A 26,851-nucleotide genomic window follows, 5' to 3' on the forward strand; every position below is an offset into this window, starting at 1 on the left:
AGTTGGAGGAGTGGAAAGTACCAGACCAGCTCCCCAATCTTCCCTACAGTACCTGAATGTCATCCCCACCTATCATACTGCCTACATCTGCTGCTATCAAAGGCCAAATCTGACACAAGCCACGGACCAATACAGATATCAACCCATCCATGACTGTGAATCTTTTTTTAATTTGTCTCTCTGTCTGTCTGTCTGTTTGTTAGTTTGTGAAAACATCACTTTTGAGTCCCCCCAAAAGAGACCACACCATTCATCTGACTCTGACTGCAGTACTGCTCACACATGATGCTAGCACAGCCTGGACTTTGGAAGGCAACGCCTTCTGGTCACCCTCACTCCCCTGACTTGCCTCTCCTATGGCCAGCGTGATGCTGATCAAAATGTAAATAACTCTTTACCAAAATATGACAATGTTACATCAGATAACCACATAATATTCCTAAATCCTTATGCTATATACAATAGTACTTTATTCTTTAGTACAGACTGACTATACAAAATGTCTCTTTAAAAAAGAAGAAGAGAGAGTACTTCAAATTCAACACAACGTCCTCTTGACAAATTAGATAGATTTTACAACGCAGCAGTTTAGGATTTAGCACAGAAATTTAAGACAAATGAATGAAGATCCATTCTTTGGGGAGAGAAAAAAAAATCACAAAAAATACAATTTGAGAATTCTGAGTTGTGTCTTTTGCTTAGGACTAAAACAAAAAATAATTTCGCATGTAACTTTTGCTTTCTGATCCACATGGTCAGAGTACAAGTGAGAATGAAAGTGTTTGTGGCTGAGAAGATTCTTAATACCTTATATCACACTTCTTCTCCGTCTTGGCTACCAACAATGCCTAATGCATCCAACCCATCACTGTTCATAAATACGTAGTGCATAGCAAATGACACAAACATAATGTAAGAATAAGCACAGAGCTTGACGGCTAATGGGGGAATAGATAATATGAAAGAACTAAAGGTATTAATATGCATAACGTGTGCCACGGAAACGGTACGTACAGCAGTGTCTCGTACCAATCGAGTGCTACATTGTACAGAGCTATAAATATTGAGCACTGCCAATGCTAATATTGCAAAAGAGTGCCGTGGCTTCGGCAAAAAGCTGTTCATTCGGCACATGCTGCTGGCAGGTTTGTGGAGCATTTCACCACATTGGTACAAGCATTGCATAAAATGAATGAATATTCGGATACTTGCGGCTTCGATTATTGGAAGAATGAATGAGACTGGAAAACAGGTTTTTGCTTGATTTTTTTTCCCCTACCAGAAGCTGCGCTGTATGACAATATCTAATAACTTATAGGACATTAAAAAAATCTACTACTGAAATGAAGTACATTGAAATCATGATATAGTGTAAGTTGGAAATACCTTGGGTAAAGCACAATATTTGAATATTCCTCTACATAGATGATACAAGACATGAACATTAAATAAATTTGAGTACTTATGAAAATGGTCAAACTCAATTCAAAGAATGTCTCTTCAACCCATTTCCTCTTTCTCCTCATAACTACAAAGTTTTTGAGTCAAAAAAACAAAAATATGTTACTGTCCTGTCTTCATCATGCACATTTGTAAGTTTGGCTCGTACTCTTGAAGCCTCCACTTGTCTTTACGATGGCATCGCTGACTGACCAACGCGAACAGACTGTTGTGAGTTGAAACGCGAGTGACGCTCTGAGAGAAAACTTTTTTCAAGGCATTGGTCTGAGAGGGACTATCGTTTTCTTTCTTAAAAGTCTGCTCAGGGACATCACCAAAATTTGAGGAGGGCGGAAGGGTTAAGGGGGGACGTACGCGGGGGGTGACTGATACCGCGTCGTGCTCGACGAGTGGGGATTCCTGCTCTCTGGCGGCGAGGAGGTCAGAGGCGGAGGAGGTTCATACGGCGGGGATCCGCCTAGATCTACCATGGGCATTCCAGGTTTGTCTGCATCGTCAGACGGCTTGTTGTCGTTCAGGAGTGGCTGCCTTGTCCCGTCTTCGGCAGAGTACTCCGGCGGTGGCAGTGGGGGCTTTTCGTTCTTCATGATGAGGGGAGTGGATGATGGTTGCTTGTCACCCTCATCTAATTCCTCTGCAAATATGATTGGAATGCCCTTGTTGATAAAGGTGTTCTGGTCTTCATCGGACAGCTTGCCTTTGCGATTCTTTCGGTAGAGGATGAACACGACGATGCCAGCCAGGATGATTATGAAGGCCACAATTACTCCTGGAAGGACATTTGTAATCCACGCATCGTTAGATTTTGTACCCGTATCAACTGAAGGCGGGAATGCCTTGGTTGTCTGGGTGGTCATTGCTGGAGTCGTTTCATCGCATGTTCCCTGAGGAGAAGCTTCCACACCAGATATCTGGTACTCGGGAGCAAAGGCATCAATCAGCTCTTGGGTGGGTTTGCCATCCTCATCAACCAGCTTCATCATCAACTCCTGGATGAGGTCGATCGGACAGGAATCCTTGGGGATGGTGTTGTTGGTGAAGGAGAGGATGACCGAACCACGCCTGATGCCAGTTATGGTGAGAGCGCTGGCATCTGGATCACCATAGACACTAGCTATTCTGTTGAGAATGTCTAGCTGCAGCGCTGGGTTGTTGACAAACTCATCAAAGTCGATATTCAGGGTGGCACCCATGGCGACTGGCGGAGGCTCTGTTGGAATCGTGTTGGAGTCTATGACATGAACGTCAAAGACATCTCTGACGTATATTCCTCCTCTATCTTGAGCAACTAGAACATACGAAGCAGGCTCCAGGACCTTGTCTGTGTACCCGAATATGGTCTGACTATTTTTGTCTAACTTAAGCCAGAAGTCAGATGATAGTTCCAAGCCATCAAGAGTGAGAAGGGTAAGATCCAGGTTACGAGTGTCTCCCTGTTCAGGATCATAGAAGGTGTTTGCGGGGATGACATACACCAGTGGAACACCAACAAACACATCGATTCTCTCCACAGGATTGGGGTTCTTCGGCGGCCTGTTAGCTTTTGTTGTTGTTTCCTTTGGTGTAGGTGTTGTTGGTGTAGTCGGTGCTGATGGTGTGGTAACAGGCTCCGTTGGTGTTGGCATGATAACAACCGTTGATGGTGTCATTGGTGCAAGGGTAGCACTTGAAACAGGAGCTGAAGTCACCGTAGGTACACTGGGCAAACCTTTTGTTGACGTCATGGATGGTACAGGTGGGCTAAATGTACGTGTAGGTGCCTCAGTTGGCACTGCTGAAGACGTTACAACTTGTGTTGCCATGGCCGTGGGTGTTGGTGTCGGTGTTATTGCTGGTGTTTTATAGAAAGAAGTTTTGGAGGCCTTGACTGTTGGGGACACTGACACCTTTCCAGGAGTTGTCTGGGTGTCTGACACCATCATGGTCATGGTATCTTGAGTGCCAGCCGTTCTGATCATACTGCTCAGAACCGGAGAACTCTCTGACGGGACAATGTGCGTTGATGGAGTGACAGTGGTTGGGGCAATCTCTGTCGGCTTGGGAGCACCAGTTGGGAGCGGAGTTGGTACGGGAGTACCCATGATGGGGACCTGTCTTCTCACTCTGTTTTTGACGATGGGGGTATTGCTGCTGACGTGCCAGCCCTTGATGTCATAGCCCAACTTCTCAGCCATTGAGCCATCTTTGGATGCGCCCTCCAAGATGGTCACCACCGGAAGCTGGTCGGCATTCCTACCGCAACCCACCACCCAGCTCAGAGACAGTCCCTCGTGCAGGGCCGACACCACGTTGCCACTTCCAGCTGCAAGAGCCTGGTAGCCCTTCACATCCTGTTTCTCTGGCAGCAGCCTGAAGGCGGTCAGGGATACTCTCGAGTACCTGGACATCTTGGATACAACGTGAACCCTCTCCTGAGGAGTAAGCATGGTCCAGTCAGCGTCGAGGATAATCGTTGCCCTGACTGCTGGTTTCTCCGGCGGACACACAACCACGCCATCTTGGTGCTTCGTTGATTTGGAGTCTTCGGTACCTTTTGCCTGCGGTGCATCATGGTGGAGCACATTGACACTGAAAACATCCTTGGTGTTTGAGCTTTGCTTTGTAATGTTTGATTCCTTTCCAAAGGCAGTGACTGATATGAAGTGTTGGCGTTCATCCTCTAAGCCTGGTATACCTTCCAGTTTGTTTGTCTTGTTGCAGAAATACAGCCACTTTGGTAAGGATTGTGTTCCAACTTCTCTAATCTGTAGAAAAAAAAGAAAGAAAAAGAAACAGAACATGAACACTCATATGGCAAATCACAACAAAATTTTAAAGCAGTCATGAAAAAGTAAAACTTTCATTGATTACAGAGCAAATGCTGTCCTCCACCCCCCCCCCCCCAAAAAAAAAAATATGTCAGTTGGTTCCAAATCATATCCTGGGTAATAACACAGATAATTTACATTACAAAAAACAGGAATTCAGTTATAGACGCTGATCACTAAAATAGTGAAGCAGTATTTCTGCAATGCTTCTTCTTTCTTTAATATAAAACATTGTATTACAAACAAATTTTTGCTATCTTGTACACATCTTTAACTTTTCATCACCTGCAATGCCAAGTGTGTTTAATGCAGTAATAAAGCATTAGAGGCTCAGGATATAAAGTGGTCTACTGCCCTCTAGTGGTGACTTGAAGTCAAGGTGATGACCACTGTGCAGTCCGTGAAGTGGCAGTACGACAATGTATGAACTAACCGAACAGAAAGCCAATTTCATAGGCCAGATTTCATTTAATCAGGGCCTTGTTCAAAATTTCCTTGTAAGACATAAGCAAAAAGATCTGAACATACAGCTGAAGTTATTTTTTTTTCTTCCTGGAAGGAGAGGAATGATTATATTGGTATAAGTAGGATTAGTTGGCATACAATACATCTTTTTTTATGGTCAGTCCAATGTGAGCAAACTAATTTGAGTGCCCATGTATGTGTGCGTGCTAAATACTCCAGAGGCTTCAGTATTCATATATGTATATGAAAAGATTCCACTCAGGTTTTGGGTGCAAGTTCTCGGGGGTGGAGATGTCTCCTAGACCCTATTCTTGGTTTTGACCATCCACCTGTCTCTTTACCCTCTTCCCATACCCCCTCCTCCCCCTCTCCTCCTCCTCCTCCTTTGGTCTAGCTAAAGAAATGACCTCATCCCCATCTCTCTCTTTCTGGGAGGCTCCAAACAGGATTTCCTGGTGTGTAAACACAGATCTTGTTATCCTCTCCTCCAATTACGGGGAGTTGAAGATTTCCTTGCCAGGAACACCACCCGAGATGAAACGGCTCATCCCATTAGCGCTCCAGTCTTCTTCCGCCCTTTTATCACTGTGCACACTGCAGTCCTTCTTTCACAAAAGCACTGCGCATCTACAAAAATCACAGCCTTCCCTACTTGCTGTTTCTGCACAGTGGGTCCATTAACACAGACAGACATGAAAAAATGGGATTTGAATCGTGACTCAAATTATGCCTTATTGTGCTCTGGGTCACACGGGTACAGGAAAAAGAAATTGCGATCCAAATCAACAAATCATCAGGATTGGCAATTAGCAAGATATTTCTGTCCCTCTGAACTGGCGCAAAAACTCTCAGTATTTGATTACAATTGTTACATCTGCTCTTTTGCCACATACGGCAAAAGACAGTACTGCAGGGGCAGCTGAATACAGACTGGAAGCACAAGCACACACACTGGTGTAAGCACAAGCACACACACTGGTGTGCCTGATGATATGGGGGTGGGGGATAGAAGGGGGTAGGAGTGGGTGGATGAAGGAGTGAATATGATATTCGAAACGGCAATACTGGAGCAGATCCTCACGACGTCTGGTGGTTTCATTACCGCAGACACAGGCCTGCTTGAATCTAATAATGCCCCACGGGAAACCCACACATCTGGACAATTGGAGCCTCACTGTTTTTGCTTGTTCTTCTGAGCTCAACGTCCCCTTGAAATTTACGTTGCCCCAAGAATCTGCTTTCTGCATGGTCGCATCATGGTGTCGTAGCTTCATGGTCAAATGTACTTTTCTTTCACCTATGGACAAACAAAAGCACCCTGCTAAATCATCTTTCCATAATCAGTTTCACCTCTGCAAAATGACTATCATGACCATGAAGAGATGACCACTGATTAAAGTCTTCAGTTATGGACGAGGGGTGAGGCACAATGGAGATCCCATCCAGAACTTAAGTTCATTAATCTTACATGGGTGTTTTGAGCATTAACATAAAACTCAGAATGAAACATGAAAAATATGCCAGACAGGGACAAACATGCACCCTCAATGCTTCATCTTGGAATTCACAGTTGCATCCTTAAACTGTAATATTGGCAATTGTGCACGAATGGTTCAAATAATGCAGTGACGCTATCCAGCACTGCTACATTAGGCAATATGTGCAGTGCAAACTGTAAATCACTTACACTACAACAACAACAACAACAATGATAAAAACCACTTGTTGCTTTCAAAGGTTTAAACAAGCAGGCAGCCAACAGAGTGGGAGAGTGATGCTTGTCTCTCACAACATTTGTGAGCTGAAAACATGGTGGGCTGAGAAAGAACATCATCCACTTTGTCAACAGCTAATGAGGGTGCCACAAATTCGATTTACCTCTATCTCACCCCTCCCTCACTCCCTTCTCCCCTCCCCCCTCCCCCAAAAAACCCCTGTCATTTCAGAAACTTTCCATGTGTTTGTTATCGAGGTGTAACAAGATGGCAATTGTGGCAGACCGGTGCATGTAAGAACAGATTTTTGAACAAATAAGCCTTGTTTGGGGACACCCGTTTCAGTCGACTGGGATGAATAGTTCGCAGCTCATCAGCCAGATGACTTCTGCAGCTGTGCAGGCTGGAGCCGCTTAGCTAAGCTGTTGAATACCCTCCTCTGAATGCCTAGCTTGTTTCCATTTTCTTACGCAGCCGAGGGAAAAACATCAGCCGAGGGAAAAACATCACGAGCAGTGGGTCAAGAAGCATTCCTGTGCTTTCTCAACATGGAAATCACCAGATGTTACTTGATGAAGGGTCTATGCAGAGATTCCGCCAGCCATTTTTCCATATCACACTGATACAGTTTACATTCATGAATATCAACCTCTTCGGCATAATTACCATATCCACCATGGGAGTTGACTGAGAACACTTTTCGAAACGAAAAGGCCTATGTTCTACTTTTGTTAAATACAACATGCCAAGTTTGTTGAAGTTTTCCTTTGCTGGGCATGGTACATACATGTACATGTACCATCTACTGATTCAATGAAAAGGCCTATACACTGCTTTTCATTTGTAAAAATGCAAAAGGTTGTATATACAGCAATACAAGCCACGGGAATATGTTGAACGAGCTTCAAAGCTGTCATAGGTCCTCTTAAAATTATTTTGCATCATGGACAAAAATCCTGAAAAGTTGGATACAATATGTATCTAAATATGCCTACATCTGGTGCAAACAGAATAATGAATCTAACTTCTTAAAATGTCAAACAAATGCGCTATGAGAGTTGCATATTCTCACCTTTTTTCCCTGAGAATTTGACAAAGCATAGCCCAACGATTGCAAAATAATAAAGAAACACAGAGGGAACAGTCTGTATTAAAAGGCCCTAATGAAGAACATAGGAGGGGAAAGACAAAAACAACAAACAAATGCTACATGTATCCGTCACACACACTAAAGATCAATGATCCACAGACCTACAGTGTACAACTTGTATGTGCCCTTCAATATGGTGTATAAAGCTTGAATGCATGGACACCCGTTATTATAATTCAGGCAGTAAATGGTGCAAATATCCCAACGGAGTCTCAAGAATATCCAGTACATTTTTTTTTTTTCTGGTCATAAAGAGAGAGAGAGAGAGAGTGAATGAGGATTGGGGGGGGGGCAAGGAGGTGGTGGGAGGGGGTCCCATGCCTGTAGACTACACCCACGTGCACAAGAGTGGGTACTCCACTGTGAGGGAGAAGCATGCACGCAGTAATGGTAACGGTAAAAGGGAACATGAGATGAAATCCTACATTGATATTTAGTGCCATAAAGTAGTTGCAGGTACATGCATGTTTCACTCAACTGATTTGATTTATTCCTTTAGGGTTCTAGCACTAGCAGCACTACTGTAAACACAGTGCTCAATATCCCATCAACACTCTACATCCATAATGAAAGAGAGCAAAACAACAAAAACCTTCCAAACATCTTTTAACTTTGGTTTCACGCACGGTAATACCCCGTAAAACACTTGCGCTCATGTGGACTGTTAATTCTCAATTTTGTATTACATAACTTCATCTTGGAGTTCATCAAAAAACAGAATCACTCAACCTGATGTCACTACCAGATCAAATTTCCACAAGTAATTGTGACCAATATTGACCACTGCTTTAAAGAAAAAAATCAGAAACTTCAATATTCCAGAACTTCCTTTTTGCCCACTTTGTCTAGATGCCAGCAATTCGCTGCTTTTCGGTTGTTGTTGTTTGAATGAACTCTTTTGATATGAACTTGACCATCAAGTCCAGTTTTTTAATAACAAAATAATTTGGTAATGACCTGCTGCTGTGATTACTAGTATACCGTCTTCCCTGAAAAAAAAAAAAAAGCCTTAAATTCTACCTGGAAGATATCACAACATGCATCGTTTAATACAGCATGAGGTTTGCAACCTTACTACACTGATAGGATGTACATTGTTACGTAAAACTACAAAAAAGTTGTATACCATGCACATACTTTGAATGTAGTCCCACCAATGTATATCTGTGTATGTGGTTTTTTATTTGGGGGGGTGGTGTACTATGTTAAATGAGACAATTTTTTTAATGAACAAAACTCTCTCAATGTCTAAAGAATGGTTGAACTTCTACGTGTAGGTGATCTGCAGGTAATAGGACTGTATAGAGCAACTGGTACTATTTCAAAAGCTATGGCTTGAAACTTGTCATATTTCAAATTTTCCCATAATGCAATGTGTCACTTGAAAAAAAAAAATACTGCTAACTACCATCATGCAGTGTTGTAAAGTTGTAAGAGCTGCCACAATACAAGGTTAAACAGCACTTAATACTGTTTTCACTTCAAGCTCAAAAGCATGAAAAATAACCTTGATTAATGACAACTTCATGAAAAGTGAAAAGCCTGAACACAACAAGAGCTTACTGAAGGAGAGGGAAGTATCATTCTGAAGGTAGTTTTGTTTTGGTAGTGTTATTCTGAGGGTAGTATTGTTTTGAAAACTGATACATCGTGAAACGTAATACTCACTTGTGGGTAAAGGTGGAAAATCCCACCAAGTCAATTTCTTAACCATTAACTGGGTCAAAGGAGGTCCACATGAATTGATATCACGAACTGTCTGACACCTACATGAACATTGCACGGAAGTAGAGTTTAAAGGTCCTGTTTACCTTTGGGAGCAGTGATTTAAAAATTTTTCAAGATATCACATTTGATGCTTATGTGTAGGTCTGTTGTATCACTAAACATCCTACCATATAAAATTTTTGCAATAAAGTCTAAAATACCAGGAGATATCAGTACTTTTCTCATCAAACCGTAACTGTAGACGGTTTAGTCTTGAAACATTTTTATTATAACTATTATTCACATTTTGCCTATTCAACAATATTTAACGTCGACTATACGGATTCAAATTTTTACAGTGGTTGTTTCTTTCCCTAACTCACATTTTAGAACTATTTTAAAGCACTAATGCTGGGTTTTAGTTTCTTCTGCAAATGGTAAATTATGCCTTTAATTGCAGAGTAAAGCGGGCTGTGGTTCTGTGGTACTGTCCATTGATCCCCGTGAGAGAACTCTGTGGTCTGTGCCTCCCCACCACTTCCTTCCAGTATGATTGTGAAAATGACTTTGGTTTGAATGTTTTCGGGGGAACAATCAAAACAGTGGTGGCAGGTTCCGCCCATCAACAAGTTCTCAAATTTCCCATTATTGATAATCACAGAGATGACAAAAGCAGCAAGAAGAATCATACCCCAAAGCAGCCACCCCCCCCCCCCCAAAAAAAGGAGAAATCCCCATAAGTTTCGCTGTAGCTTTAAGGGATGGTATACTGTAAAACGAGAAATGATCGCGTGCATTTTAATTTCGCAAATTTCGCGAGCGCGAAGATTCGTGAAATTACAATGCACGCGAAAGTTCTTGTCTACACTATATGCATTGAATACCAGTTCCAGTGCACGAAAATTTCATGCCGCAAAAAAGGCCGTCGGCTCCAATTCGCGAAAAAATTCATGCCGCGAATATATCATGTTTTACAGTAGTATTGGAGGAGATGAGGATTGGGCTTTTAACTTTTTGCGAGACACCAAGAAACCACTTATGAAATAGTACAGACCATACTATTCCAAGAAGAATTTAAAGCTTATTTGGTGAAAATCGGTTTCGGAATGGCTGAGTCATCCAAAAACAACGTAGAGCAAAGCGATCATAATAAAAGGTAGGTCTAACCTTTTATTAGGATTGCTCTGTTTTGGATATCTCAGTGCCATTTCAAAACCAATTCTCATCAAATAAACATTGAATTCCACTTGGAATTTCATGCTCTATCATATTTCACAAGAGGTTTCTCATTACTCAAAAATCACCATCAAAAGAAGTTGGAAACCTAAAGCCCCATCTCAACTGAAACTGTACCACCCCTTTAACATCTCAACTTAACGTTAAGGACCATTTGAGAGCATAATCACTCAAAGGTCAATGCAAAATATGTTTTCACCAAATATCACTTGTATTCAGTCAGTTTAGATATTGACTCACATTGTGGACATATTGCAACATTTGATTCTTTATCATACTGAAACTATGTAGGACAGATTCCCAAGGGGGTAAACATTCAGAATATATTCATTTATATTCCTCAACAGTTTACCAAAAGGTACCTTTATCACGTAACAACCCCCCCCCCAAAAAAAGAGAAGACATCGAGTATCACATTGTTTGTGCACAACAATGTGCCTATACTGCACACTCTCCTATCTCTTTGTTGTTTTCTGAATTTGATTCGACTGATTAACTTCAAAAAGCATCTTTGCTAAAACTCAAAACAGCTCTATTAAATGTTGTAGAGTCTGGTCTGAGAAACAATTCTGATATCTAGACTGTGTTCCCCCCTCTTCCTAAGAACACATTCCCTGTTGTGACTGGAGGTAGACACATACTTTGCCTAAAATCACACGCAACAAACACATGCATGGATGGGAAAAGAAAGGGCCGAGAGAACATGGGAACAGAAAGGAACGGGATTCCCAAGGTTTCAGCCATCTTCTGACAGTGGTTGACGCTTCAATAACCCCCCCCCCCAATCTAACGAAGAACTCAGCAAAAAAAAAAAAAAAAAAGACAGAAAAAATACAGGGGAGAAAGAAACAAAAACAACAACCCATGAATCCATTGAATTCCTGATGATTGGTTAGAACCGTGCGTGACTAAACACACATCATGGTCCTTTTCGGTTGAGGGATCCCCAAAGAGTCAAATGGGATGTTTTTTAATCCAGTTTGCTGTACTGCCCATTACAACAGATAAATGGCAGACATTTGAGTCATTCATTAATAGTCCGAAACCCCTAACCCATCAATGGGGTGGGGGGGGGGGGGGTGGATTACTGCCTGAGAAATTACCATCTTTCTTTTTAAAATTGGCACTGCATAATTTCTTTTAATATCTTGTATTGGACCAGCGATCAGATGAAACTGGTTATTATCATTAAAGCCGCACAAAATCAGAAAGAAATTTTACAAGGAATTGCCAATTTGACAGAGAGACAGGAACTTCTATTTTCTATATGTGTTGCCAATTTGAGAGCCCACATCTAAATTTAGCAATTAAGAAGCTTACGAAAATTCTGTAAACCAAAACAAAAAGTCATATGATAAACAACAAAAGGATCACAAGAATGAGAATTTTTTGTTTGTTTGTTTGTTACAACTCTACCTTACAAAACACTTAAAATGATCAGCAAAAGATATGATGAAGATATGATGAAATGTGAAAAAGAAAGTGCAAAACCAAAGAAATGTGGTCTCTTGGACTGAAACGGGTTCCTAGACTGACTAGACACAATAAAGAAGGTGACATCCAATCATAATTTCCGGTCTCTCTTTCCTGTGAAATGGAACAAAACAGGAAGAACGAAAAATAGGGAAGGATCCGAACAGACGAAAGGGCAGAAAGAGAGTGCATTTGTGGCTGGCAGAAAAAAAAAACCGTGGCGAGTCTTCCCTGAATTGAAAATCTCCTTCAGGGCCACTGGTAGAGAAATCACAGCTATTATCTTTCCTTCATGCTTGATGAGCCTGGTCACAGCTGATGCAAGCTCTGTCCCTGATTTCGAAACGTCCCATGCCCATGTCCATGATTACTTTCAGAGAAAAAGTTTGAGGTTTTAGCACATGATTGATCTTTGATGCTACAGTTAATTGTACAGTACATCATATGCGGAAGGTTTCACTGTGTTTCTATTATTTTTGTGCTGTAAATATGAACAAGTCAAATGTAACAAAGAATACCAAAGCTTGGTGACAGCCTCAATACATAGAATGTATTACCATGATTGGTTATGAAGACATTGATTGAGACATTATTTTCTGTTCTATCATTTATATGAGGAGTATCAAGCTAGCACACACTACAGTAGGAACGCAATAAATATCTTTACTGAAAATACTGGGTACACAAAGCAAAAACAGTTTGCCTTAGCAGTACTCTAAGAAATCACATAGAAAAAAAAAAAGTTGACATGTTAATCAAACACGAAAAACAAGCCGCGGTAATGCCTGTAAATATGCTCGATCAAAGCAAACAGCAAGTGCTTACGTGAAACTGCGATGCACGTGTCCTAGGTTTACCAGCAATAAACTCATGTTTCTCTTTTATTGACAAGATTCTTCAGATTGGAGCTAAAGCAATACCTTTTTATTTATCAACTGGGATAAAATGCTTAGTGTAACAGAACAGCTGAAGGTTTCTATAATTGCAGTCCCTGTATCTTTTGTTCTTTCTTCCTAAAACTCTGAAGTTTGCCTCGAGACTTTATAATAAGGAGATGGGTAAACTTATGCTGATGTTATTGTTGTTTAAGAGGATTTTTTTTTTTCCCCTGAGGCAGACCTATGCAGCATAAAGGACTGTAGCTCACCTTTAATACTGTGGCCTACTTTACCAAAGGGAACAGTGCAAAGTTGTTTCTTTTTTTTTCCCCCAAACGTAGTCTTCCTTCAAAGCTGACTAGCTTTAACTTGTTTGGATTTTCCCCACCACCTTCATATCAAATATTCTAAAGATAGTAACTCATCTGGTATTGCAAGCCCTTTCAACACAATCTGGTCTACTGAGCAGCTACTTCAAAAAGATGAGAGCAAATTTCTTTCGTGACTTAGAGCAGTAAATTGTGGAGAAAGAGTTCAAATCATATAAGTTCAGTCCTAGTAGGAGACAAAAATGTCAAAAACTCCTGTATATGAAGTCTAGATTCAATAACTCAAAGAATACTTTTGAGTATGGCTTCTTGATCTAAATCATCCGTCTAAAATTTAGATGGACGAGAAGTCTACTTATGTAGGGTTTTATTTGCTGTCCCTTATTTTGCTTTTTTTTTTGCAGATGATTATACCTTCAACTGATGCTGGCTTGTGCAATATACAACTGTACAATCACATATATGCATGCAGAAAATGGCCAATGACTTCACATGACCAATGACTACATGGGATTTTTGTTTAAACCAGATTCCCTTCATAGGGTTGTTATCAACACTTACGATGCCAGGCTTTAATGCCAATGACAGTGACTCAATTTATAGTGCAAATACCGTTTCAAGTGCGTCTAAAATGCAGAGACTATGCCAGTTTGCGCTCTGCTGAGTGGACCAATGATATTGCAGGCTAGACTGTATCAGGGTGGACCTTTTTTTTTTATGCAGAGGGACAAAATATCTGAGGGAGAACAGTGTGTGCACAACTGGCTTGTTTAAATACTCTTTACTGCATAATCACCTTCAATGGGTCAGCTACATGTAGGAATATTTGAGTAGTGTGTATGTGGGCCATCAGAGCTGGGTGATGGGGATGTGATGAGGCGGCTACAAGCATGACAGCTGTGGATCTACCGGTGTATACTGCCCAGTTGAAGAGGGGTAATTAATTCCTTATGGCTCAAGATTTACGATTTTAGCTCACGATGGTCAGTTCTCATACTCAGCAAGCAGATAGCTGATGGTCAAATTGAAAAAATACAGCAAAACCAAAAATTTTTGCCTGCATGAAACTTCCATGAATTTCACAAGGGGCCAAGACTTGCGAATGCAAACTGCAAGCAAATATGAGTTTGTCACGCGACTGTAACATTGCTCCACCTAGAAATCCACTTTTGAGTTTCACACATGAAACTGCCTAAGTCTACTTTTCAGCTTGACTTTACAGGAATGAAACAGCTTCTTTCAGCTTGGAAATGGGTGATATCGTAATACTCTCAAAGATATCTTGATCAGAGTCATACATGAAGCTTCTTCTCCGTGAAAAAAAAAGGCAACGCTGCAGAGACATTTTCACATCCCGCATAAACCAAGTACACACTGCATGTATGATGTTTCATTCCCATACCACAAGACGGTTTGCTGACATTATGTTCGCTCTCGGGGGCTTTGGAGCAAATCTTCTTTCTTGAATTGCCTGGCTCCGAGACACAATTAGGTGATGGGGCTTAGCCCATTTTCTGTCCGTTTCGCTTCAGGCTCATCACGTCTGAATCTCCATTTTCTTCTCTTTTTCTTTTCCCTCTCCGTGGCAGAGTGCTTACATCAGTTGCATTGTTTTGTACATATTATTTATAGCTCTTTGTAGTTTCATCCCGATAATGCAAGTAAAGCTTGGTGTCTGCATTTATGGTATTTGTTGCAAAAGTTTGCATGGGGAATGAAGTGTCTTTTCAGCCCAATGAGTAAAAGTAAACCTAGAGACATGGTGTCTCGACTCATGATAATCTTAAGTCCTCTTCCTAATTTGTCTATTTTTTTTAAGAGTTTGATATCTGCACTGTTTTATTCTTACTTACATACAAGTAAAACTCTTTCACACATGGGAAATTTATGTTTTTGATTTCCTTTCACGCAAAGAAAAAAGAAAAATGAAGTTACTTTCTGGGTTCTTGTAAATTTATACTTGTTTACATCACTGCTTACATAAGAGTAGCTAATTTGCAATCATTAGCATATGCAAGGCATCTGAATCCATATAAATTGCATTTGACTATTCACATGGTCAAAATTTGAAGAGTGGATAGGAAAAAAAGTTATTTGTTTCCATCTCCAATCAGACTTATTTTGCTCTATATTGTTCTTGGGGCGATAAAAAACAAAATGGATCTCAAAAATGTTGAATGTTCAGGACAGCAAAAATTAACATGGCAACCAAAGCACTGTAACAAATGGGATCCTTCCCTTTGACATGCTGCAGTGGCTTCATTTTGGGGGTAGAAGAGCTGGGACTTGGACAGGACGTCACTTAACTGATTATCTGACAATCCATCCAAATATTCAAAAATGTGTTTTTTCACCATAATTTTAAATACAAGGTTTTGTAATCCCAGTGACGATATGTCACATGTGAATGAGCATTAAACTTAGAAACTGTGTGACTGTGTGTGCCTGTGGAAACAAGTGGGGCTAAATCCTCTTGGTATCATACGGAATTGATTCATACACTTGACTGAGCACCTGTCTTCTGTGTAAAAAGCCCACGTCCTAAATAGGCCCATTATTCCGCTAAATGCTGTTTGGGCTATTCGGGTGGCGGACCAATGACAACACCGGTCACTCAGCTGCATCAATTATTCTTCCTGCTGCATCATCGGTTCGTCCTTTCACTTTCTCATTCCGCTTCATCCCCCGCAAGACCAGCGCCAAGAAAAGGGATCCACGAAGAAGAAGAGGAAGCTATGGCAAAGGACCATACAACCGCAGAAGGACAACAATAGAAGGGTGCTCTTTTTACCCCCCTCTAAAGCCATTGTTCCACTGCAGGAGCTTGTTGCGGGCACAGAAGGGTGAATCAATGACAAGGTGTGCGTAACCCATCAGGAATGTGGAATGGAAGGAGAAAAGACAAAAGTGTGCAATGACGATACTATTATCTCGTCTTGCTACCTACTCCCTCCCCCCTTCACACAAGTTAAGAAGATGAGATGACAAGGTTTCTACAGTCACAAGAACCTGAATGATGTCACATTGCTTGACCTCACCCCAATTAGATTAAAAAAAAAAAAAAAATCTCTTTTCTTTTCTAGATCACTTTTCTATATACCTATAGATATGCAAACATTCTCACCTTGAAAAGCTCATTCAGGGGGTTTCTGTTGTGAATCGCAAGAATGTATTTCACAGAATTGCTGGTCGTACTGATCAATTCTTAACTTATTACATTGTTGCATAATGTATCACTACGGGCAAACCACTAAAGCTTGGTCACGTTGGGATATTGTACATTTTTGATGACTAATGAAGATGTCCTCGAACGGACATGTGATAATGGATAGATACGCCGTAAACTGTTGATCCAATCTCCTCCAAAAACATAAACTAATATTGTCCTATGGTACTGACTGCCTGCCATCCTTCGGCAGTATAAATGAAATTGATGGTCACCTAATATATAGCACCCTCTCTCTCTCTCTCTCAAAAAAAAATACTGCTATATCATGGTTAAAAACAAAATCTCTGCAAAGACTGATAGCAGAATGTCCGCCTTCATAATACGAAGAAGAAATTATCACTAAAGTGACTAGGAGCCTGGGGTGATCTATTCTCATATGAAAAGGGTCATGTTGGTACAAATGTTGCACTGTCCTCAGCTTGTGTATGCACCTCTATCATCCTTTCCTCCCCCTCCTTCCACGACCTTTCACCTCTTCATACATGTAAGTGCGGGAGAAACATTGACAGGACCAGATGGTCTTGGGGGGTGTTTCTCAAAGGACTTAAGTCGAGCTTCAAAGTTAAGATTGGCTTAAAATCATGGTGTGCCATTACTTTCTCTTTTTATCTAATATTTTCAGAATCCACTTCAAATTGTTATCAAAATTTGTAGAATCATTCTTTGTCATTTACTTAATCATTTTGTTAATCAAGACCTGCACAAAAATCTCCAAAATTTTCATTCTTACATGAAAGTTAGAATATTATTGAAGTCACACACAGCCTACCATAAGATTTTAAGATCGACTTAAATTCTATGTGAAACACCCCCCCAGTTTGTGAATTTTTAAATGAAACTCACCTCATACTTATCCACATCTCCTCTGAAAGCCTCTTTGGGTATTGTGTAGCTAAACGCGACTCCGACCGTTGCCGTGGTATCCGGTATACCCCATCCCGGCGAGACGGGCTTCCAAATGCCGATGCTCGGTTCGAGGACGTCGGCGTCGCGGACAGAGTCTCTGCTTTCGGGCACGTACCAGTCCCTGTACATAGAGTTCACTTCCTGTCCTATTGCATTGGGTAGGCTCGTCAGCGCGAGTGCAACTAAGACCAGTAGTACTGCTGCTAGTGTGTGTGGTCCTACGGACGTCTCCATCCTCTCTGCGTTTTCTCTACCACCCCTTCTGACGGAGAAAATCCCTGTCGAGTTGTACTAATTCCCTCTCCGCTCTTGACACCTCTCCACGGCAAATCTCTTCCCACTGCAAACACAACAATATCCTCCGTGTTCGCGATCCCCTGAGAAAAGCCCTTTTGGTGCAGGGCCCAACAACTTTCACAAGTCAATGCTAATCTCCCTTCCCCCAATACACTTTCCCCTTTTTATTCCACCCACTCTTCTTTTCCTCCTTCGAGCTTGGCTCTCTCTCTCTCAATCTTGGGGTTCATTCAGTGCGCCCGGCCGCTGGAGTGGTTCACACCGGCAACAATGACGTCCTCTGTTTTCTTCGGGAGCTCTCCCTCACTTGTTGCAACAAAAAAACGGGGAGCTGGGGCGCAGCTAGGTCCGGATGGGGACCGACGAGAGAAAGGTGACCCGCCAAAACGTTGGGCTATTTCCCCAGCTGTTGAGATGTCACCTCATTAGACCCTCGACGGAGGGAAACGGGAGAGATGCACTTCACTCTTGAAGTTGGAAGAAAGACATCTACTCCAACCCCTGGTTAGATTCCATGCTCCTTTACAGACAGCAAAGCTCGGCTTGCGACCCCCGTCACCTGTCATACACTGGAGAGAAGAAAAAAAGAGATAACGAGGATAAGTGAGCATCCAGCAACAACGATCAACACCTCCCAAATTGTATCAGAAAGCACTAAACACACTCTGACAATGTTTCTGTAATACATATTTGGACTAGGATGAGTCATGGATTTCACAGATGGGTAATTTGTCAACAGATCACTGAACACAAACTGTCAGAGACATTTTTTTTTCTTTGTTTACAACACCCCCACACAGTACTCTTCCTGTTGGCTGTTGATTGCTGCTTTGACAACCTGGCTGTAACTATTTACTGTCTATGCCATCTGCCTTTACTAACAAATAATACTTTGTCAAGTGAAACAAATATGCCAGGCATTCCTATGCCTAGTTGAACATGCCGACAAAGAACAATGAAGTGTCGCCCCTATGGTACATACAGAACACACCATTCTGGATAAAATCCCAATAGAATACTGTATACACCAAATATTTCACAAGGTTTTCATTTTCGCGAATTTCACGAATCGGGTTCTATTCGCAAAATTTAAGACACATTAAAAAAATATTGACTCTAATCCCGATATTAATGTCCAATGCGGGTGCATGTATGCATTTCTTCATTCAGTGCTGTGCTCCAAGATCGCGAATTCAACCACTCGCAAAATCATTGGGAAGTCCCAATTTGTGAAAATGTAGACTCGCTATATATATTGCGTATACAGTATATGCTACCATAAATGCAGAAATTTTTGCAGTACATTAAGTTTTGCGTATTTTGCGCTACTTTTGGCTTGCGCAAATTCCAGAAAACGTGAAAATATCTTCACAATTTTCTCTGCAGATTTTGAATCGTGAGCTTCGTCAGTGGAGCCCCCCTGCTACAAGTGTGTGTGTGTGTGTGTGTGTGTGTGTATGCAGTACTTGTAGTTTCTGCGTGGGCCATACATTCGAATGCATCAGGCAGCACAACTTCCTACAATCGCATGAAAACATGAGTATAAAGCAATTACGCAGTGTGAATTCAAGAACCTGGAATATGTTTTTGAGCTACTAAGCATGAAAAATGAGGCCTAATCATGCGACAATATCGACGTTTACAGTATATTTCCATGGTATAAAGAAAATACAAAGAAAACATAATGTACATAATATGCACACAAAATCATGGCATTTTCCCTTGTACAGAAAGTAATCATTTTGTATTATGACGACTATAAACCCTCATATTACCATCACACTCACACACACATATCCAAAGAGCCCTCACTTGTCTTAGCATTGTATGCACACCACATCCAAGGTACATGTATACAGAGAATGGTATACACACTACTTTAAAGGGATGGGTATAGAGGTCCTAATAAAAGGTGGGACCCACCACCTTCTATTAGGATCACTTTGTTTTACTTTATTTTTTCAATATCTCAGCCATTTCAAAACCAATTTTCATAAAATAAACTTTGATTCCCTCTTGGAATTATATGCTCTTTCATATTTCGCAAGTGGTTTCTAATTATCTCGCAAAACAAAGATAAAATCTGAATCTCCAATCTCAACCAAAACTGTAACCATCCCTTTAAACTGAGTTAGTTTTTTTTTTTTCATCAGACAGACAAGATGTAGAATAAATTCAGTGGAGCAAAGCATTAACTGCTGCAGAAAAGAGATGATCACCTATGAATCATGCAAACACTACACTTCACTGAAAGCATAATCAAACTGTCTCTGTGTTGTGGCCATTATAAATGAACTTTACCTGCGGCAAGAAAAAAAAAAAGAAATGAAAAAAAAAAAGGAAAAAAGAATATGCCGGTGGATGCCCTTTCCATGAAATCAAATTTCTTCAGCGAGGCCTCTCAAGGATATGATAAGATGATGAACTCACTCCGCAGCGGATGGCGAGTACGAGTGGTAATGCCTTTTTCCCTAAGGCTGATCTATTCCCTTTGCTTTGTTCTCGGCTATCTCCACTACTGTCTGCACACACACTGCGCTAATGTTTCTCGTTACCGCCAAACAACATGCTTTTATCTGCGAGGGGGGTGCCAAGAGTTGCCACAGTATCTATATGATGATCCACCTTTCCATTTCGAGGGAGGGTACAAAGCTGATCAATGCGACTACGGTGCAAGTGTGAGTGTGTGATGTAGCCCTGAGCAGGAATTTAACCCATACAAGTTCCCATGTCTTGGGCTTATAGCCTCCAAAAAGTTCCTGTGCTTTTTGTTTTCTCCTTCTCTCTCTCTCTCTCTTCTGCCCCTTTCTGTCTCTTTAATCCCTTCAATACAAACACTAATTAAATTCATACTAACATTCAATGGGACTCACAACAATGGGGGTGTTTGAGGACTTAAGGGAGGGAGCGCTTGTCCCACACACATACACAGGGATCCACATACACAGTGTGAGATAAAAGGGATGATCAGAGGGAGCCTATTGTGACATCAGGACATTGTTCTGGACACCCAACTCCTTTGAGACTCTTCGAGTGGTCTCTCCAGAAACCTAAATCCTTTGGCAGTGTCTAGCTGACCCCAAGGGCTTCACTGTAAAACATGCAGTCAAAGAATGATGTCTTATAGCCAGGACATCTTAATTAGCCCTTGGACACAACTGGCATATCAACGGTGATGAAAAGAAATTCATTAATTGACAGCATTTGATAGTACTACTGAAATATGCCTGGGAAACAACCGATGAAGTCTAGTATCTAAGTTTGAGCAATCTATAATAAACAGAAAACATTTTCTTTGCTCACAATGTACAATGTATGTTTGGAGATCACTGCACAGCACGTACAGTAGTGTAGCTCTACCTACATTTGTAAGTATTGTATTTCCTTTCACGCACCAGTTGCGGGTTTAAGAATTTCAATATTATAACATCTGTTTCCCTATCTTAACTTGACATAGAACACAGACTTGAGCACAATTACATTGTAACAGCATCTTAGAAAAGTGTAAAATGCATAAAAACTACTTGAGTACATAGGCCTATTGGGAAAAATCAGTTTCTATTTCTTGATGAATTCTTCCTACTGAAGACCATAAATGCAGTTTCATAAGATGGTCACTCCATGTTCTTACAGCATGCAGTTTGGATAGGATGAGTAAGGATACACACTCCGGTACCACTAGATTTACTTCTAATGACTTGTGTGCATGTAGTTACTGATAAGTATCAAGTGCTTTTCAAGAGTTGCTTGGAATCAATGGGGGTACAGGGGGATCAAATGATTAGCACCAATGTTTGCTGAATTTCCTGTGAACAGAATGCTATTCATACACAGAGCAGATCTACTATGCACTCGGGGGGGGGGGGGGGGGGGAATCAATATCTCTGTACAGTGACAAACAGTAAAGGCGAATTCATTTGTAAATCACCAGAGGAATAAAGTGCAACAAAATGCACATCCTCACGATTATCATTTAGGACTTATTATTGTTGTAATAATGAATCAAATGATAAGCCCTGGAAATGCTACATCAAGGTCAGACCTAATTATCCCTTAGATGTAGGCCTACCAGTAGTCACCTTGTGGTAAATAATCCTAGTAGCTCCTTGTCCTTCCGGAGTGAAAACACATGCTCAGGAACAGGTAGAACAAGAATACGTTTGCAGATGGATATTCCTGACCCACTGCTCGATATACAAAGCAGATCAGTGTTTGTGTCTTGACTGACGACAAAAAGGTTGCACACAGCCCTACACTCAAGAAGCAGTAATAACATCCACACATTAGCCTCAATACCCATGAAATGTTGCTCGGGTCCCTTTTACCTCATATGTCGGAAATGGAAAACTGCAATTTACTTTGCTCCTTTGGGCTGCATTTGTTCCAACACATGCCATTAAGAAGTCAATTTGCTTCTTCTCCTGCCCCTAAAGCAAACCTCATTATATTCAAAACAAAAGGAGGAGGGGAAAAAAAAAAAACATTCAAAGGAAAATCAACGCTTCTACCTCCACCACTTTGAGGCTGCGGTGCCACTTTGGTGACTTAACAGTACTTCACTCACCCAATTTCAGCTCAGATCCCTCCCATCTCTATTCATCTGCATCTATTCCTTCCTCCAATTCTGTAATAGCAAGGAGCTTGAAGCTCCTTGGTAATAGGCAGTACGGGTATACTTTACTGGTACACTTCCAAGAGTCACAGCATCACTGTGCACTGCCCCAGAGTGACTATAAAAGCCCATCTCCAGAAATACACCCAGGTGTAGAAACTCCCAACCAGGGAGAGGTCCTGCTCTGCGACCTGCATGAACCCTTCCCCCTCTATTGATTGCGGTCCGAGTTCCATCTACAAGTACAATGCCGCCGGCATTGATTAAGTCCCTTTGTTCGTAAACTCTGGCCTTCACTTAAAGTGACCTAGCTCTGCTCTTTGGAGTGAAAGAGGGGGAGCAAAGTCAGAAACCCCATAAAAGGGGACAGCACTTGTCAAACAACTTAATTACGAGGTGTTTCTAGAAAACATTGAAGCTATTATTAGACTATGGATTAAAGAATCGATGCAACTCTTGCGACTCTTCCAAGCTGTATACATGCCCTCTTAAAAAAAGATGTCATTAGAGCATCAGGTCAGTGCAACACAGTCAGTAGGCCTACTCAGACAACTTTACGGTTTCCCAACCCAAACATACATTTTGTGTTTTACACTGTACTTGATTCGAGGTTGCCACATAGAAGACAATACAGTCACCATTTTGTTTGATAGCATGAGCTAATGGGGAAAACCAGCACGATGTGACACATAACATACACTGGCTGGCCCACACAATGAACCTAAACTCTGTGCCCACACCTACTTATGGCAATATCAGGAATGAAGGAAAACATTCCCTCTGTACGTGTACCACAGTATCATAGGCCTATAGGCCACATTTCCGAGGCCAACATTCCCATTTAAAATCAGATTTCATGAAATGAATCTAGAACTCTGTATCTTGCATAAAGATATATTGAACAACAGCATTCATCAGTGCAGACTACACTTGATTATAATAAATCCTACATACTGTGTGGCACCCTAGTAACTAGGCTGAGTGGGCAATATATACTAAACTACAGAGGCAGCAAAATATTCAGTACTGGCCAAAAGCAAAACTCTACCTTTGTGCCACACATTGTCATACACACACACACACAAACACTAATACCTCCACCTATTATACCAAAACCTGTCACCAAGTCATGGGCAAAGGTGAAAAATTCATTAACTTTATGACACCCCATGGGAAGTGGAAATACATTTATACCCCTACCCTATCCCCCCCTTGTTATCATTTTACCGTATCAAACGTTCTGCTGCCTATACTGCTCTGTTGACATTTGTCGGCTCTCCCTCTCCAAGATTGGATGCAATGAAATTTTACCCACAGCCGTAACCCCGATAAATTCACCTCCTAGGCTCAATTCGCATTCTTGCGGCGAAGTGTGATTTATAATATGTGTAACTTTTGGACGTACAGTGTCTGAGGTGTGGATAGAAGGAGAGAGAGAGATAATTGCTTTTTTTTTTTTTTTCAATGTTGTTTCTGTTTTTTTGGAACACACAGATCATGAGACTACCCAACCAGTCTTTCTTGGGCCTGGGGCCACATATTTCATAACTTCTCAAAACTTACATACCTCAGTGTACAAGCAGCTTTGATTAATAACCATACTGTGAGAACTGCAACATCAGTTACACTGGTTGCTACAATGAGTAATATCATTCTCATCATTCTATGTGTACAATCAATGAAAACTGCTTGAAAAAAAAAAATGACATGACGTTGTACTTTCCATCATCGTCCCTGTTAGTTAGTGCTTTGATTCATGTTCAAAACTCTTGACTGACAAATATGTGTGACGTGTGAGAATGTCGAGAGCGTGTTCAAGGCATCAGCATCAATGCATGGGGGCCATCAATGCCATGTTGGATTGATAAACAGCGAGACATGTGTTACTTCACAGCACGGCTCCACGCGCCCGGCCGCGCCCCCCTGGATGCTGCGTCCGTCGCGACCTATCGGATGACAAGAGTTCAGTAGCCCGGAAACTAACTCCTGGTTGCCGAAGGCTAGCTGAGTTTGGAATCTGACAGACATTCGGAGGAAGCATTGGCTGCATTCCATCCCTGAGACGAGGAACCGGGGGAGTCCAGGTGACATCGCTCCTTTCCAACGATGCTCAGCAGCGCCTGATCAAGTAGATCAATTAGCTGCCGATGCAAGCTCCCATCCACAGGAGCGCTCAAGTCAAAAAATCTTGACTCCTTCTTTTCCGTAGGTATGAGATGTTACCTGAATCAACCTCCAAAAAACCTCTCTGACCCATTTTCCACCAGTTCCCTATCAAATCTGCACTCGTAAATAACTGAGGAGAGAAAAGTTCTTTGCATTTCCTCCTGTTACTATGGTAACCTAATGGATGCGATCCCTAGTTGACTCATCTCACCACACACACGCTGGGCGGTGCAACAATTACATGTCCTTGACAGTTCCATGGGTAAAGGCACTGATCATCAGTGAGCGGAAGGCAACGAAAGCGACATAACAAATTAAGGAGATTGCATCCCAGCATGTTTGTGATGTCATCATGAATGAACTGGCAATATATATGCATTGAGCTAATTGGCCATTAAGATTTATTACCGGCAAAGTAACACAAATCCTGAAGTTTCAGAGCTGTAAATGGGCTCTAGGGATATATGGGGGGGGGGGGGGGTGGGCTTAAACGTAAAATTTCTCATACCCCAATAAGGACAAATGAAATATTTTGTGGAACATTTATCATGACAATAGGAGAAGAAAAGTATGATCACAGAGGGTTTGCAGTGGTGTGCTTTGAAAGTGTAATCAAAGAACATTCTGCACGGCTAGCCTTGGATTAATTCTCTTTTGAGTATAATACCTGGTACATACTTCACCCTCAAGAGGGAAAAACCTGAGTGAGTGAATGGCTGTTGTCACACCTACACCAGAAATGTGATATTACCATCCAGTTTTGAGGGTGGATCTTCAGTCAACACATAAAAAAACAAAACAAAAACAAAACAAAAACAGAACAAAACAAAACAAAACTACTTCATATATGATTCAATGGTAAAAACCTTACCATGAAATGCATCATATCAACAGCAAACAGCAAACTTCACCATGAAGTTCATACCACTGCTCTACCCACCCAGCCTTTTTTTTAAATACCCTCTTTTTGATGTTCAAAGATCAAAGTCTACAAATTTATCTATATAATTACAATCACAATCCTTCAAATAGAAATTCAAGTGAATATGTGTAAGTAAACACAAGTCTACAAACTGTATGTAATATTTTGCCAAGAGTATCATTGCCACGTAGGGTCCATGCCACAATGCACACTTTGCTAGGCCAGCCAAGATAAAAGGACTTGATCCTGCACACTCCACTGGGGCCAATTTTCCCCTAATCCCTTCCATAAACATGGCCGAGAATGGCTCAGCCTCTATATCTATCTTGAAGGTGAGGGTTGAAATGAAAACATGAGAAGTCAAGTTCAATGACTGACCTGACTGCTGAATAACCCACCACAATATGCCAACTGAAACTGAGCACTCCGTACTTTAAAAAAGAGAAGCAAAAAGAAAACAACAGTATCGAAGTGAAACGCCATTCCACAAGTTGACCTCAACAAATCAGAAAAAAAAAAGTAGAATGTTAGAAGTCTCTTAAACTTGACATGAAATAAGAAAATTTATGGAATTATTACAGTTTCATATGTCACACCACAAAACTGTTGTTTGCTAAATATATTTAAATGACTGAGATATCTGACTGACTCTCATGGTTCTGTCTCATTGACCTGCACACAAATCTTCACCAAATATCCTCTTTTTGAAAAAAAAAACAACAACAAACAAATGACAAATCTGCTTATCTTTATCATCACACAGTAGTAGAGTTGCAAAGATATAGACACTTCAAAGGGTTGATGGTTGCAATTGCTACACATCCTGCATAACTGACAAAAAAACCCAAAACAATACATGCTGTTTACCAGTGCTTTTGTCTAAAAATCTTGTGGGAGGCTTATGAGATGACAATGGTCACATGAATATTGCGATCCTTTATAAACAATCATAGTCACCTGACTGGGAGAGCAAAATCAGACTGACTTATTGGCTCCCACCACATTCAATGCAATAATGCCACTCAACCTGTGGCAATCTTTTCAATACTTGTACACATTTCAGCTGCAATTTTCACTCAGGCCCAATATCAGTGACGCTGTCTATAGTCTACTGAAACAGCACTGTCTCCTTGGATGCATGTCTTCTTCCGACATCTCAATCCCACAAGAGATGTGCACCTGCAGTATTTTTTTATCATGCCTCTGTTTAACAAAGATTATCTCTTAAGATGAAAAGACTGGACAGGAGGCTATAGATACTGCTTGGATTGGAAACCTCAGAAATGGCTGGAGGAGAGCTGAGGGAGTAGTTGGTGCTCCCCCCAAACAAAACATAAGGTGTATGTGATATACAAGGAGGACACATTGTTGTAGGATGAAAAAAAATATTATGAGAGGACTTGGGTCAGCATTTCTGTCAACTTCCTACAATCTGGCTGGGGATGGAATGAATAACAGAAAAATCATCACTGTGCTTCACAAGTGATCTTTGGGGCCA

The 26,851-nt window shown here is 41.2% G+C and overlaps 1 protein-coding gene across 6 annotated transcripts in view; it reads right to left on the minus strand.

Moving 5' to 3' along the window:
- Positions 1-734: 734 nt before the first annotated feature.
- The window catches only part of LOC139732126 (dystroglycan 1-like), a 138,230-nt gene continuing 112,113 nt past the window's right edge, over positions 735-26,851 (minus strand). For all 6 annotated transcript variants that reach the window (XM_071642995.1, XM_071642996.1, XM_071642999.1 and 3 more), the window contains 2 exons: positions 17,294-18,222; positions 735-4,205 (listed from right to left, as the gene is read on the minus strand). In XM_071642995.1, coding sequence (XP_071499096.1) covers positions 1,800-4,205; positions 17,294-17,590 — 2,703 coding nt within the window. In that variant the 5' untranslated portion in view covers positions 17,591-18,222 and the 3' untranslated portion in view covers positions 735-1,799. The remainder of the gene's footprint in view (positions 4,206-17,293; positions 18,223-26,851) is intronic.

This window comes from Diadema antillarum, unplaced genomic scaffold (assembly GCF_040938485.1).
Source record: "Diadema antillarum isolate AM-2024a unplaced genomic scaffold, OU_Dant_1.0 seq00000400_RagTag, whole genome shotgun sequence".
Classification (NCBI taxonomy): Eukaryota; Metazoa; Echinodermata; class Echinoidea; order Diadematoida; family Diadematidae; genus Diadema; species Diadema antillarum.